The sequence below is a fragment of the Rhinolophus sinicus genome, linkage group LG15 (genome assembly GCF_036562045.2).
Source record: "Rhinolophus sinicus isolate RSC01 linkage group LG15, ASM3656204v1, whole genome shotgun sequence".
Taxonomy (NCBI): domain Eukaryota; kingdom Metazoa; phylum Chordata; class Mammalia; order Chiroptera; family Rhinolophidae; genus Rhinolophus; species Rhinolophus sinicus.
Window position 1 is genome coordinate 12427293 of NC_133764.1, and position 13459 is coordinate 12440751.

The following is a 13459-nucleotide window of genomic DNA, read 5'->3' on the forward strand; positions in this document are numbered from 1 at the left end:
AATACACACATTCACATTCTGTAAAGGATGAGTAATGGGGGATTTTCTGCAAGCCAGGAATGCGGGGACAGCACAGAATGTGTCTTACTCCAGAGCTCCCAACCTTCATCCTGAGGGAGTCGGCTGATCTAATTTTGGTGCTTAGTCTGACTCGCTGTGGGAACTTAAGCAAGTCCCTTTCCTCTCTGGGAGCCACTCGACTGACCTACGGAAAGCTGGACTCCAACTGGTCCCCAGGCTAATCCTCTCCTTGCCACCCTGCACCTGTTGAAAGGCTCATGTGAGCCTTGCCAAGCAGCTCTGCCCCTAGTGGGAGTCACAGGCATGAAACTCCCTTTCAGGAAGATGGTGTTAGAGCCACGCCACCACCACCTGTTCCTGCAGCCTCTCTGCTGGTCCTCAGCCTCCAGGAGCATCTTCGCAGCCAGCCTGGGGTGAGGATGGGGTCCACTGAAGCACCTGGCTGGGCAGGGGTGGCACTATGGCTTGGGGATTTCTGAGTAGGCGTGGGGCGTGGAGGGGAAATCCTTAGGGTTGGATCCAGCTATAATTTAAAGAAGGGAATGGTGTATAGCAGTGTGGTTGTATACCTGTGTGTCTTTTATCAGCACTTGTCTGTCTCTGTGTGTGTGTGTGTGTGTGTGTGTGTGTGTGTGTGTGCAAGTGCACACGCAGGCATGCCCGTGCACCATGCCCAGTAGGACTCCCTATGAGTCTGTTAGTGGACTCTGGTGGGTGACACTGCTTCTGTGGGAGACTATATCATGGCATGAGTCTGTCACTGTGTGTTGGTGCGGGGGAATGTAGTAGCTGGTGGCAGAGCCCTGAGTGTGTAGGCATGGGAGACAGTGTCGGCATCTTCATCTGTGGGATAGTGGTACCATGTGTGACCATCTCAGACAGTGTGTGTGTATAAGGATATGGGGGTGTCAGTGGCTAGCTCTGCATGGGACAGTAATCCAAGTGTGTTTGACTTTGTGTGTTGTTATCAGAGTGCTACAAACTGTGTGGCAGTGTGTGTATGTGTGCCTGTCACAGTGTCCCAGGTTGTTTCTGAGTGACTGGGACAGAATCCAGTGTGTGCAAGAGTGTGGGTGTCAGTGTGGCTGTGATGCAGTGATTCAGGGTGTTTGTTATCAGACAGTGTGAGTCTGTCCCTGTGTGTTTGTGTTTGCGTGAGTGTGGTGGCGTGCTCCCCTGTGTGTCAATGCCCAACGTTTGTGTCTACGTGTGTCTGGGTGTGAGCACCAGTGCATTCTCCTGGTGTGTATTACAGCTAGTGAGGCTGTGCGTGTGCGTGTGTGTGTGTGTATGAGAGTGGGTGTCAGCGTCCTTGCTCGGCGGCGTGTGACTGCACGCAGTGGGCTGGTCTGGAGGGCCAGGGCAGGGTGTGGGTCCCCGCTCCGCAAGCCCCGACCCCTCCCTCGGGCGGCGGGCGGCGGGCGGCGGGCGGGCGGCGGCGCGGGCGCCTCTAGGACCCGGCGGCGGCCGGCCGCTGTCCTCGGGCCGCGCGAGTGAGCATGTGCAGAGCCCGGCGCCCGCTCGCCCGCTCGCCCGCCCGCTGCCGGCTGCCCGCTCCGCACCCGCTCGGCGCCCGCTCGCTCTGCCGCCGCGGCTCAGCCCAGACGTCCGCAGCCCCGGGGAGCCCTGCGGCGGCGTCCTGTGCCCGGGCCGCCTCGGACCGCTCGCCGCGGGCCGCCCGGGGGCGTGAAGGCGCCAGGGGCGCTCGGCTCCGGGCACTGCGGGGCTGCGGGCTTGGCGCCCGTGGTAGGCGGGCGCCCCGGCCGGCCGTAATCGCAGGTGAGTCCTGCCTCCCAGGTTCCTCTGCCGGGACCTCCGCGCGGGCTGCGGGCAGGGTTTTCCCCGGCGGGCCGCAGGCAAACAAGTTTGTGTAGACGCGGCCGGGAGCGCGGCGGGGCTGCACCTGCCCTGGCTTCCGGGCGCGCTGGCGGGGGGCGCCTTTCGCGGGGCAAGGAGTGTGAGTATGTGCGCGTGGCGGGGAGCGCTCTGGAATGATCGGGCTGGGGCGGGGTACGCGCGGCAGTTGCCAAAGCTGCATCCCCCTCCACGAATCCTGAGAAACCGTCCGTTTCCCCGGAGGGAGCCCCGGATCGAGTACTGGAGATGGGGGCGAGAATATGATTTGGGGTGCGCACTGCCTCTCCTACCAGGAGACGTTTACCCAGCAGCAGCTCCCTCTCGTTCCGCTATCAAGCCAGGCTTCCGGTCAGCGGAGGGTTTTCTCCGGCTCTTAGTGAACTTGAACAGAGGCAGAGGCAAAAGAGAAACGTTATGTATTTTGTCTGGAAATCTACCCCAAGTAGAGCTTTGCATCTTCCCAGGTGTGGACGGAAGCTCAGGACTGGAGGCTGCTAATTGCGTTTTTCTGTTATAGCGAGACGCCTCCGGGAGTCCCCTGCCTCTGGGTAACCTCGCAGTTGGCTTTTCCTGAGCATCTGTGTCCTCGGATGATGCCTGCTGGGTTCTGGCTCGCTCCTGGGGACGTGGGGACAGAGAGGGTACCTCTGTCCCCTCGCTGAGCCGTGGGAAGGCTGGATGTAAAGGGTCCAGCCCCAACAGCCCTGCCCTGGGATCCAGCTGCTGCCCACACTCACCTGGTCCCCAGCTGCTCCCAAGATGGACAGACTGGGAACTCCACTGTACTTTTCTAACAGTGGATAGCATGTGGTCCCTCTTGTCGCTGGAAGGAGCATGCTTCAGTTTATGGAAGCACTTCAGTTGTCCCAGGTTGGGATGCCGTGCCATGGTTGGGATCAGTGGATGGGGGTTTTTCTTTTCTTCTCCGAATTGCCTAGGTTATCAGGCACAGGAAATAAGGGCTGTTGGGGAGTGGCACAGAAGAGGTGGAAAGCTGGCACACCCTGCCCTGTCTGTGGCAGCCCCTACCTGAGGCTTGCAGGTGCTGGAGAGAGGACAATAGGGAGGTTCTCTCAAGTATGCCTCTCAGACACTTAGCTTGGCCCTCAGAAGTCCTGGGGAGAATGTGCATCCATGGGTCACCAGAGCCCAAGGGTTCTATGAGGAGGGGCAGCAGCTTCGTTGTCTGCGGGAGGGTGTTTGTCTCTCAAGCACGCTCACTAAAAGAAGCTTAGTGAGCAGGGTAGCTGGGCTGGTGGGCTGAGCCTGGCAGCTTCATCTTCTCCAAAGGAGCCCGCTGCATCCTCCTACCCTTAGCAGGGCCATTTCCACAGCTTCTCTGGAAGGAAGACTGACTTATTTGGTGGTTTCAGTGGGCGTTGGAGCCCTGTGGGGTGCTGTCCTGTGACCTCCAGCTTGTCTGGAGTAGACAGGCCAGACCACCATCCCTTTCCTTCTGTCTGCCTAACTAGGCAGAAGTGGGTATTTTGGGCCACCAGTTGGTTGGCTGAACACCTGAGCCTCCAGCTGGGTGAGCTAAGGCCTAGCCCTGGAGAGTGAGCAGCAGAGCTGGTTCCCTGTAGAGTCACCAGAAGAGGCAACACAGAGCCTCCAGGCCAGATTGAATCATGTCCGAGCAGGGCATTTAGGGAAGGGGTGCTTCTCTCTGTAGACGCTCCTGGCTTCTGCTCCCACCTGGGTCAGATCCGGTCAGCCTTGGTGAGACCAGCTCCCCTGCCTCTCTCGAGCTGTACTGAGGTCCAGGCCAAAGACTTTGGGGCCGCTCAGGGTTTAGGCCTCCAGAGTGTTTCCGTATAAGATAATCAAACCCACCAGCAGAGGCAGAGCTGGGCCCGAGGCAGGCCCTGCTCATCTGGGGAGTGAGTGCGTGCATGCGGCCTTTCACTACCTTCTCCTTGGGTCTCAATGTCGTTTTCACACTGTGTCTTCTAATTCCTCCTCGCTGTGGCTTTAATAATCCATGTTGACATAGTGTCTGCAAAATTATCTGAAGTGTGCCGCTTTTGGAGAACGTGGTGAGGGAGAACCTCTGCCTCCCAGTGTGGATGTGAGAAGTGGAGGGGAGAATGGGCTAGATTAATTTTGTGAGCTGTAAAATGCAGTGAATCTATTGGAGGCTGTTAAGGCCTCTCCCCTCCACTTTGCTTCTCTTCTCTTGCTGCTGGAAACTGTTTGGGGATGTGAGCCCCCTCCTAGAGAGTGGCTGTCTTGGTATCAGGGGGCCAAAAGGGTTCTGATGAGGAATGCCACAGGTGCCTTGGGTCCCCTCCCACAGCATGAGTCCCTCGTCGCAGTGACTGCAGGACAGCAGGCAGAGCATCAGAGGAGGGCCAGGCTGACTTCCGCAGGGTAGTCCACTCTCTTGCCCAGCTTTATCCAAATCGCTTAGTGGGATCTAGGCAACCCTCAAGAATGCGTCACTGGCTGGGAGAAACAGGAACAAATGAACGTAATAGGGTTCTATAGAAGAGGTGGCCCAGAGATAGCCCAGAGGTAGCTGTGATCTGCTGTTTGAAAGGTGGGTTGGGCTCCACATCTACAGACTAAAAAGGGAAAACACCAGCCCCCACGGTGGTGTCCTGTCTTTCTTTGCAGGCCCCGCCCCTGGCATGGTACTTGGAAGAACCTACAGCACTGGTGTTGAACAGATGAAGGCCGTGTAATACGGTAGATGACACTACAAACTCAGAATCAGAAAACTTGACTTAAGTCTAGCAATAGCTTTTTGTCATTGGTCAAGTTAGTTGGCCCTCGTTTCTGTCTCAAATTCTGCATCTATAAAATGAGGATAGTAATGATTTTGACTTCACAAGTTTATGGGAAGATCACATATTCGTTTCTTGATCTGTTCATTCAAATTACTTGATAGTGTGTGAAAGTACCTTGCAATCTCTAATGTGGCACAGAACAATTTATTCTTATTTATATCAACTTCAGCAGTGGGTTTGGTGGAGGAATTCCCCCCTTTCTCTTGCATTGAATGGAGTTTTGACCTTACTATTAGGTTTTATACTTTTAGCAACCTTTCTTACTTTGGACCTTTTCACTTAAGTTCTGATGTTAAAAGTTCTGAAGTCCCTCCCTCTTCAAAGTCAGGGACCCCCTCACCCCACCCCATTCCCATTTCCCAGACCTTGTCCCACCCAAGGGCTCAGCAGATTTATATTTAGTGGGTCCCTTGCTCTCTTTCTGAGCCCCGAAGACCCGGAGGCGTGGGACACCAGGATGAGGGAGGGCGGCATGGTGCTGAGTGTTGGAGGGTGGCCCGCAGGCACAGATTTTCTGGGTGCCTGTCCTGTGCTCCACCCAGAGGTGGGCAGAGGTGCTGACTGTGTCTGCAAGGGGCTCGCAGGCGAGGAGGAGAAATAAGCAGAGCAGTGGGGAGTTCTGACTCAAGGCAGGACCAGGACACAGTTCATCACCCAGGTGCAGTTCGTAGAGCATCCAACCTTGCCGCCTAGCGCTGGGGAAGGGGCTATGTTCCAGGGACCAGGAAGGCATCATGGAGGAAGTGGCATTAGAGCTGATGTCACACTGGTGATGGCCACAAAGCATGTCTGAGCCATGAGATGGGGCACAGGCAGGAAAGCGCATGTGTGAGGGAGCACAAAGCACCTCATGGTGGCCAGGGGATACTGTGGTTGGGAGATTGCCTTCTGGAAGGAGTAATAGAAGGAAGGGCTGGGAGACTGATCCAAGAAGGGTCACTGAATGCCAGGCTGAGGAGCTTGAACTTGGCTGACTGAGTCCTGGGGAGCCATGGCAGCCTGTAGCATTCATTCTCTGTGTTAGAAAAATCACTTTCTTAGGCTGCTGGGAGGGGCCAGCCTATTTATTGGAGGCTGGTAGGGCCCAGATGACAGGCGCTGAGCCTGAGCGGGGCAGAGGCAGGCATTGGTGGGTGGGAAAAGGCAGGGAGGGGTGCTGCAGAGTGCTGAGCCCGCCTGGAGTCTCCCTGGTGTGGCTTTGCCGAGGTCCCGAGACTGAGACACCCCTGGCTGCTAGTCCTGGAGGCGGGGGCCCTGAGTGCCCATCTGCCTGTTTTAGAGAGCAGCATGCTGGGCCTGTTCCTTTGTCTTTACGGCTCCCACCCCATTGAGAGCTCATGGCTCTGAATCCCCAGAGGGTCGCAGACTTCACTGCCCTGGCCACAGTGGCTCAGATGCTTCTGGGGGTGTCTGGAGTCATCTCCCCTCACCTGCCACTGTTGATCCTCTCTTGCCAGGGGCTGGTGGTGAGGCAGAGTCATGTGACTGCACACCAGTGGCTACTGGTCAGGCCTCTGCAGGCTCTGAGCTCCTTTTGCAGCCCCCTGCCTCCCTGGGACTGCCTTTTCTCCTCTCCTGTCCCTGCTGCTGCCACCTCTCACCTGCTCAGTCCCTGGTATCCCTCAGTGTAGCTGAGAGGCAGGTGCCGTCTGCCCAGCTCCCTGCCCCTTCTTGCTCAGCATCTGCTGCTCCCTGGGGACCATATGACAACAAAGTGGCAGAAGAGCCTCACCTTGGGCTAGACTCCTCCCAGCCCCCTCCCGGAGACCCCAGAAGCCCCTTCGTCCTCTGATTCCTAAGAGGGACGTCAGGGTCTCGCTCCCTCAGGCCCCGCCCTTCTCTGGGGTTACACTTCAGCCTCCAGAGGCCTGCAGAGTGTGTCCAGCATTGTCCAGTCTGAGACTCCCCACTCAGCCCTGGCCACGCCCTCTCAACAAGGCCTGAACCTCAGGCGGGGTGGAGCCCCCCCCCATTGTTCCCCTGAAGCACTTTGCATGGTTTCCAAAAGTGAGGTGCCACATGGGAGGCACGGCTTAGGGGAAAATGATCCAGACTTCCAGAAGGAGAGGGCCCCAGGAGGCCAGAACACTTCCGACACGCGTGGCAGTGTCTGGGAGGTTTGGCTCGGGGGCACCCTATATAGCACCATCTCCGGGAGCTTTGGCCTGGCATGTTTTCAAAAAGATGCTGACGGAGGCACATGAAACTCCTTTCAAGAATAAATCTTGCCTTGTGCGAAGCCTGAGCCGGTGTGGGGAGAGGGCAGGAAGGCTAGTGGGCACGGGTGGGCTCTGGAGCAGGTGGCCTCGGTCTGAGTGCTGGCCCTGGTGTCCGTGACCTTGAGCAATGCAGAGCTTTAGAGACCTCGACTCTCAAGTGGGGGTCATCAGGGCATCCGCCTTGGTGGGATGTGTGGAGTGAATGAGATGGTGCAGGTAAAGTACCCAACCCAGTCTAGCCTATTTATTAACACTGCAAGCGTTTAAGAAATGGAGGCATGGGAAGATAAGGCAATTGCTAACGGCATCTTAGCATGGGACCGGCATCAAGTAAGAATGGGACACTAGGCCCAGCCCCGGGGGAGTGGGGGGCTCAAAGGAGGTGAGGGTAACTCGTTTCACCCAGGGCACAGCCACTGCAGGCCTCTCTTCCAGCGTTTCCTTGTTTGCCTCTTTGTGTTTGTAACCAATATTTGCCAGTCTGTACGTAACAGAAGTTGTATTCCCTGATTCGACCCTACAACAATGTCGATTTACCCCCATTTAACAGATGAGGAGCCTGAGGCTGTACCCTGTGCAATCATGTGCCCGAGGTGGATTTGGTTTAATGGAGGGTTACAGGGGGCACAGCTGATTGGCTCCCAGGCCCAGGCAGACATGCAGTGGCTAGATACCCGCCCCAGGTGTTGGCGAGTTCTCCTGTGTGACTGACCTCGTGACTTGGCTGTCAGCCCATGTACAGATGCTCCCCCTCACCCAGCCCACCCCCAGGCCTCTTTCAGTTTCTGTCACTCAACAGACAATTACTGTGACTGCCTCACTGGCTGTGTGCTTGGATCTGGGGACATGGCAATACATCGTATGTGATCTGTGCCTTGGAGGGGCTACCAGCCGTGAGGAGAGGTGGGCAAGGCAGAGGCGGGGGGATGATGGGCAAATACAATATCAGTGGGGAACTGGGGAAGTCCAGGGCAGGGGGACAAGTTCCTAATGCTTTGGCCAGGCAACCCACTGCCCCCCCTCCCCCATTTCCCCCGCACACAGCTCACAGCAAGTATTTGGAGCTGGGAATCAGCTTTGTGATTGTAAAAGTTTGGGGGTGGCAGCCGGCTTTATAGGAGGCCTGGGTCATTGAGCTCTGGCCTGGAAGTGGCTGTCCCCTGCCTCCAAGCCCAGGGCCCACCGCACAGATCAGGGGCCGTCCCTCTGGGAAGGAGGAGCTCCACAGAGGACTTGGGAAGGCCTCGGGCACCTGGGTGTGATCAGTAGAATCCTGATTATAGCCCTGACAAGGCCCCACCTCCTGTACCCCACCCGTATTTGTAGCCCGTGTCCCAATGCTGTACATACAATGTATATGGGATCCATACCACATCTTGCCTTCAGAATTCTGAACTATTAATCCATTGCCCACATTTCTGCTCTATCTCATCAGAACCTTTTTTTTCCATAGCAGGAGTCCTTCCTTCTCCCCTTATATTCTAATTGATAGGACTTTTCACTGATAGAATCCCCGTCTTATAACCAGAAGCCCTTTGTGAGCAGACCTAGAAACCCCTCTTTGTGGAATTACAACAGAGAGAAGAGAACGCAGAAGCTCAGGCACCTTGCTAACTTCCCTGTGTCTGAAAGACCTGGGCTGTGTGACGCTGCGTTCTCTGCGTGCTCATGCACTGCTCCCTGTCTTCCTCGTTTCAGGCGACGCTCCCACAGCTCTGCGTAAGTGGGACTTGAGATCTCAGTACCCTAAGGCCCCACAGGAACAGGTTTCTGTTTTAAGGATACGCCTGTCAATTTATCTCCTCCTTCGTTTAGACAAAGGTATTCAGAAGCAAAGGCCGCTGAGCACCTGCCCGGCCCTGCCTCACGCTGGGGCCACAGTTACCAAAATGAGTAGGGTCAGGCCTGTAGCCTTGAGTTGGTCATAGCCCTGCGATGACAATCGACAAATAGAGGGACGATGAAAATCGTCCCGGGATGTGATGCTGGGATAGGGGTCAGCACGGGCTGAGGGCTGTGGGAAGACAGGAATCTATACCGCTGTGTGGGTGCTGGTCCAGGAAAGCTGCTGAGAGGAAGTGACACCCGGGCTGAGCCTGGGAGGAAGCACAGGCATTCCCCAGGCAAGGAGGGATGGAAAGACATAAAAGGCAGTGGTGTAAAGGCACCAAGGCCGATGTGCTGTGGTGCTTGTGGTGTGTGTGTGTGTGTGTGTGTGTGTGTGTGTGTGTGTACGTACACGTGCAAGCACACACACACAGGCATCATGGAAAAGCCAAAGGAAAGGGCCTGGCAGGAGAGGTGCTGGGTGTGCTGGCTCATGAAGGGGCCTGCGTGTCATGCTAAGGAGCTTGGGGTTTATCCCCAAAGCCACCTGGACCTATTGAAAGGGGTTTCGAGCAGGGGAGTGCTGTGATCAGATTTGCGTGTTAGGAGGCTCACCCTGGCAGCCCTGTGGAGGAGGGCTCAGAGGGGCCAAAGCTGCAGTCGGGGAGATCAGTCAGGATTTCTGGGGATTGTCTCTGTGGCTTTACAAATCTGACAGGGCTGGCTGGGGAGGGCCTGGCACCCACCAGCTCAGAGAGAAAATAAAAGCTCTGGAGGCCTGTCTGAAATGGCTTCCTGACTCAGAGTCTAATTCCACCTTGGTTTGCTGGTTACTCAGCCTGCCACACCCCCCTCCGCTCTGGCCTAAAAGACCAGTCACCCCATACTCCCAGATCCCTGCGCTCCCCAGAGGCCTCAGAACCGGGCAGCTCTCAGCATTTAATCAGAAAGGGTCGTGCTGGTCTGAGCCCCTCTGGATCTTCACCTCCGGAATGCCAGGGCACAAGAGCCCAAACATTGTCTTTCCTCTCACACCCAGCCGGCTGTCCCCAGCGCACAGAGCAGCCATTGAGGGGCTGCGCAGGCCTGGCGGGGGTCCCGGGCCATGTTAGTTACGGGCAGCGGCTTAGTCACGCTCCTTGCAGCCTTTCTTCTTGGGACAAGCCTGTCTTTGTGCTGAGAGCCTTCCTCATGCAGCAGCCCAGCTCCAGGCAGCTGCAGAACCCTCTGCCAACCCCTAACTGCACACTTCAGAGGCACCGCCGATGGAAACCAAAGCTCAGCATGAGAGCGGAGCCCTGCAGCGTGGAGGGCTGTCCTCTACACAAGGTGCCACAGCCTCCTTCTGCAGGTGCTGCAGGAGCAAGGCTCAGCGCTGTCCTGTCCCTTTGACCCGTAGCCTTCAGAGAGCCTGGGGAGACCTTGCAAGCCCTTCCCCTCCCCCACACCTTCTGTGTTAAAGCCCACCCACCTCTGCAGAAGCAACTTCCAAAGCACAGCTTGTCATCCCAGTGCACCCCTGGGAGTCAGCAGATTGCACGCATGTATTGAGCACCTACTGTGTGCACCTGCCTTGGGCTGGGTGCACTTGTACGTGGTGGTCTTTCATTGCAGGCTGGGCTATGTAGTAGTTCAGAGTATAGCCTCTGAATACAGACTGATTCAATCCTTGGCTCCTCTGCTTACCAACTGTGTGACTTTGGGAAAGTTTCTTTGCCTCCTTTTACCTCACTTTCTCCATCTGTCAAATGGGATATTACAGCATCTACCTCACTAGATTGGTGTGAAGATTAAATGAGATAATGCATAAAGCGTTTAGCTGCGTGCCTGACGCATAGTAAGGATTCAGTACACAGCTGCTGCTATTGTTATTGGATCTTTACTGCTGCTCAGGGGACAGAGTTATTCCCATCGTATAGTTGAGGAAGGTGAGGCCCAGTGAAGTTAAATAACTTGCCTGCTGTCACACAGCTGGCCAGTAGCAGAGCTGAGATTTGAACCCAGCTCTGTCCAGTGTTCTTGTAACACGGCCGGCCCCTTTGGTAAATAGAGCCCAGCAGTGGGGGCTCCTGACCCTGGAGCAGTGGGAATGGTGGACCCTCCTATTGCATCTAAGTGCTCTTTCTCTGCTTTTCCAGATTTCTGAGCCTGGAGATGAGGGTCAGTAGAGCTCAGGGATGGCAAAGGTCGTGACACTTGGGCAGAAGCTGCAGCTGCAGAGCTCGGTGGCTGGAAATAAGTGATGGTGCCATTTGAGCACTTGCTGGAAACGGGGCAGGAGGAACAGTAACCCCAGGGACTACAGGCTGGTGCCAGCATGTGGAGATGACGCCTCCGGAGGCCCCGGCCTCCTTCCTGCCCGGGTGCTAGGAGCCGTCGCCAGGCTCCAGCTAGGAGCCCTGCCGCCCAGGGGCATGGCCAAACCTTTCTTCCGACTCCAGAAGTTTCTCCGCCGAACGCAGTTCCTGCTGTTCTTCCTCACGGCCGCCTACTTGATGACCGGCAGCCTGCTGCTGCTGCAGCGGGCCCGAGTGGCCCTGCCACAGGGTCCCCGGGCAGCTGGTCCCCTGCAGGCCTTACCCGTGGCCGCCATGGCACTGGGCGTGGGTCTGCTGGATAGCAGAGCCCTGCAGGACCCCCGTGTCAGCCCGGAGCTGCTGCTCGATGTGGACGTGCTGCGGAGCCCCCTGGCCCGGCCCCGGCCAGGACCCCGCTGGCTCCGGAGCCGCAACTCGGAGCTGCGCCAGCTGCGGCGCCGCTGGTTCCACCACTTCATGGGTGACCCCCAGGGGCCGCCCGCCCTGGGCCCCGAGGCTCCCCGGCCAGCTGCCAGCAGCCGAGGTAGGTACTCAGCCCTGGTTCCTCCTGGCGTATTTGGGAGCTGCTCCCAGGAGCCCTGCTGGGGTCCCAGGATAGTGGCCCCTTTCTCTGGCCCTTGCTGCAGCCTGAGAAGTAGGCACTGCAGGGCCATGGCCTTCAGGTGGTTCCTTCCCTCCTGCTCTGCAGGGCAAAGCTAGGGCCTGCGATGTGAAGCCCTTTGGAGTTTTGCTCACTCACCAGCTGGACGTCCATATGGCTCAAAGCCAGAATGCGTGAGCAGGTCACCTAGAGCTTAGGCTTTGGGTTCAGCCTGTCCTGGTCTTAAACCTTGGCTGGGCCACAAACTTGTTGGGTGACCTTGGACGTGTCGTTAAATTTCTCCGAGTCTCTCTGAAATGGAAATAGGGATACCTACCCAAGGGTTATTGTGAGGATTAAATGGGATGATACAGAGCAGTGGCTTGCAAAGCAGGATCCTAGACCAGCAGCCTCGCACATCCGGGGAGCTTGTTACAAGCGCACATTCCCAGGTTCTCCTGGGCTAGTCGACTGAATCCTGAACTCTGGGGAAAAGGCTGCAGTCTGTGCAGCCACACTCTCCAGGCGATTCTGATGCACACCTAAGATGAGGAACCCGGAGTATATTATTTGGCATTCAGTAACTGGCAGCTATTATTATTTGATAAAAATAGCTAACTCAGATGGCGTTTACCATGTAGCTATAACTGTGCTATTTACAGGCACTATGATTATATTCCAATTTTACAGATGAAGAAACTAAGGCACAGAGAAGTTAAGTAAATTCCCAAAGTTATTCTCTTGGTTTGGGTTCCTAGAAGCAAACCCTGAACCTGGGGTTCATGTGCACGTGGTGTATTGGGGCTACGATCCCAGTAACACTGGCAGGGAATAGGAAGTGAGACGGGGAAGAGAAGGCAGCCAATGAGAGGTATGTTATGGAGCAGGGGGAACTCAGAGCGAGGGTGGAACGTGCCTCTCAGGGTGCAGCCTGGAAGCAGTGAAGCCTGGGGGACACGGGTGGGCCACCGACCAGACCCACCGTAGTCACACTGCTGAGATTCCAACATGCAGACAGCCTGGCTCCCGGTTGGGGCTCCTTTCATTGAGTTATACAGACTCTGTGCAGGGCCCAGTAGCAGAGCCTGCGTGAGATGAGCACCCGGGAAGTTGTTGGGTAGTGCCCGAGCTCAGTAAGCATCTCAGCATCCCTGTCACCACCCTTTTGGTCCTGTGGCCTAAATCACAGGGCGAGTTGCTCTCTTAACTGTAAAAAGTGTGGTTGGAGCCCAGAGAGAGCACTCAGTGGCAGGATATCAAAAGAGATGTGGCAAGAAGCTCATCTTAGAGCTTGGGCTTTGGGTTCAGACAGATCCTGGCTTAAGTCTTGTCTCGGGCCTCAGTCAGGGAAGGAAACGAGGGCCAGGCCTAGGAATTTGTCTGTATTCTGAGGATAATGAGAAGGTTCTGGAGAAAGGAGCCCAAGCTTCTCTCTCTCTCTAGGCAGATGACCCTAGTAGCCAAGTAAAAGGTAAACTAGAGGACTGTGCATTCTTGTCCGCATGGAAGGAAGTTTCTTCTAAAATCATCTAGGTCAGAGCCCTCGCTATGGGATTCCACAGCAAGGCTTTCATGGAAGAAATGAGGGAGATAGGAGGAACTGATTCTGCAGCTCTTTTTATACAGGTATGATTTCTGTAAACGCTCTTCCACACGCCCAGAACCTGGACCTCTGTGCAACTCATTTAGACTAAAGTGTAAATGACTGATATGGTCAACATGGATTTCTTAAGAAGAAGCCATCGAAAGAGAACAAGTTTTGAAAACAGGACCTGCGTTCTTCTCTTGGTGTTGCCAATTATTGGCTCTGTGATCTTGGGCACATGAGCCTCGATGCTTTTCTTTATT

At 56.0% G+C, this 13459-nt stretch overlaps 1 protein-coding gene across 2 annotated transcripts in view; it reads left to right on the top strand.

The window, feature by feature from the left end:
- The first annotated feature begins 322 nt into the window (after positions 1 to 322).
- WSCD1 (WSC domain containing 1) overlaps positions 323 to 13459 on the top strand; it is a 43945-nt gene continuing 30808 nt past the window's right edge. The window contains exons 1-2 of one of the 2 annotated variants that reach the window (XM_019743841.2): positions 323 to 434; positions 10852 to 11554. In XM_019743841.2, the coding sequence (XP_019599400.2) occupies positions 11128 to 11554 (427 nt within the window). In that variant the 5' untranslated portion in view covers positions 323 to 434; positions 10852 to 11127. Of the gene's footprint in view, positions 435 to 1512; positions 1801 to 10851; positions 11555 to 13459 lie in introns of those variants that run through there. The other variant, XM_019743840.2, reaches the window with a different exon arrangement.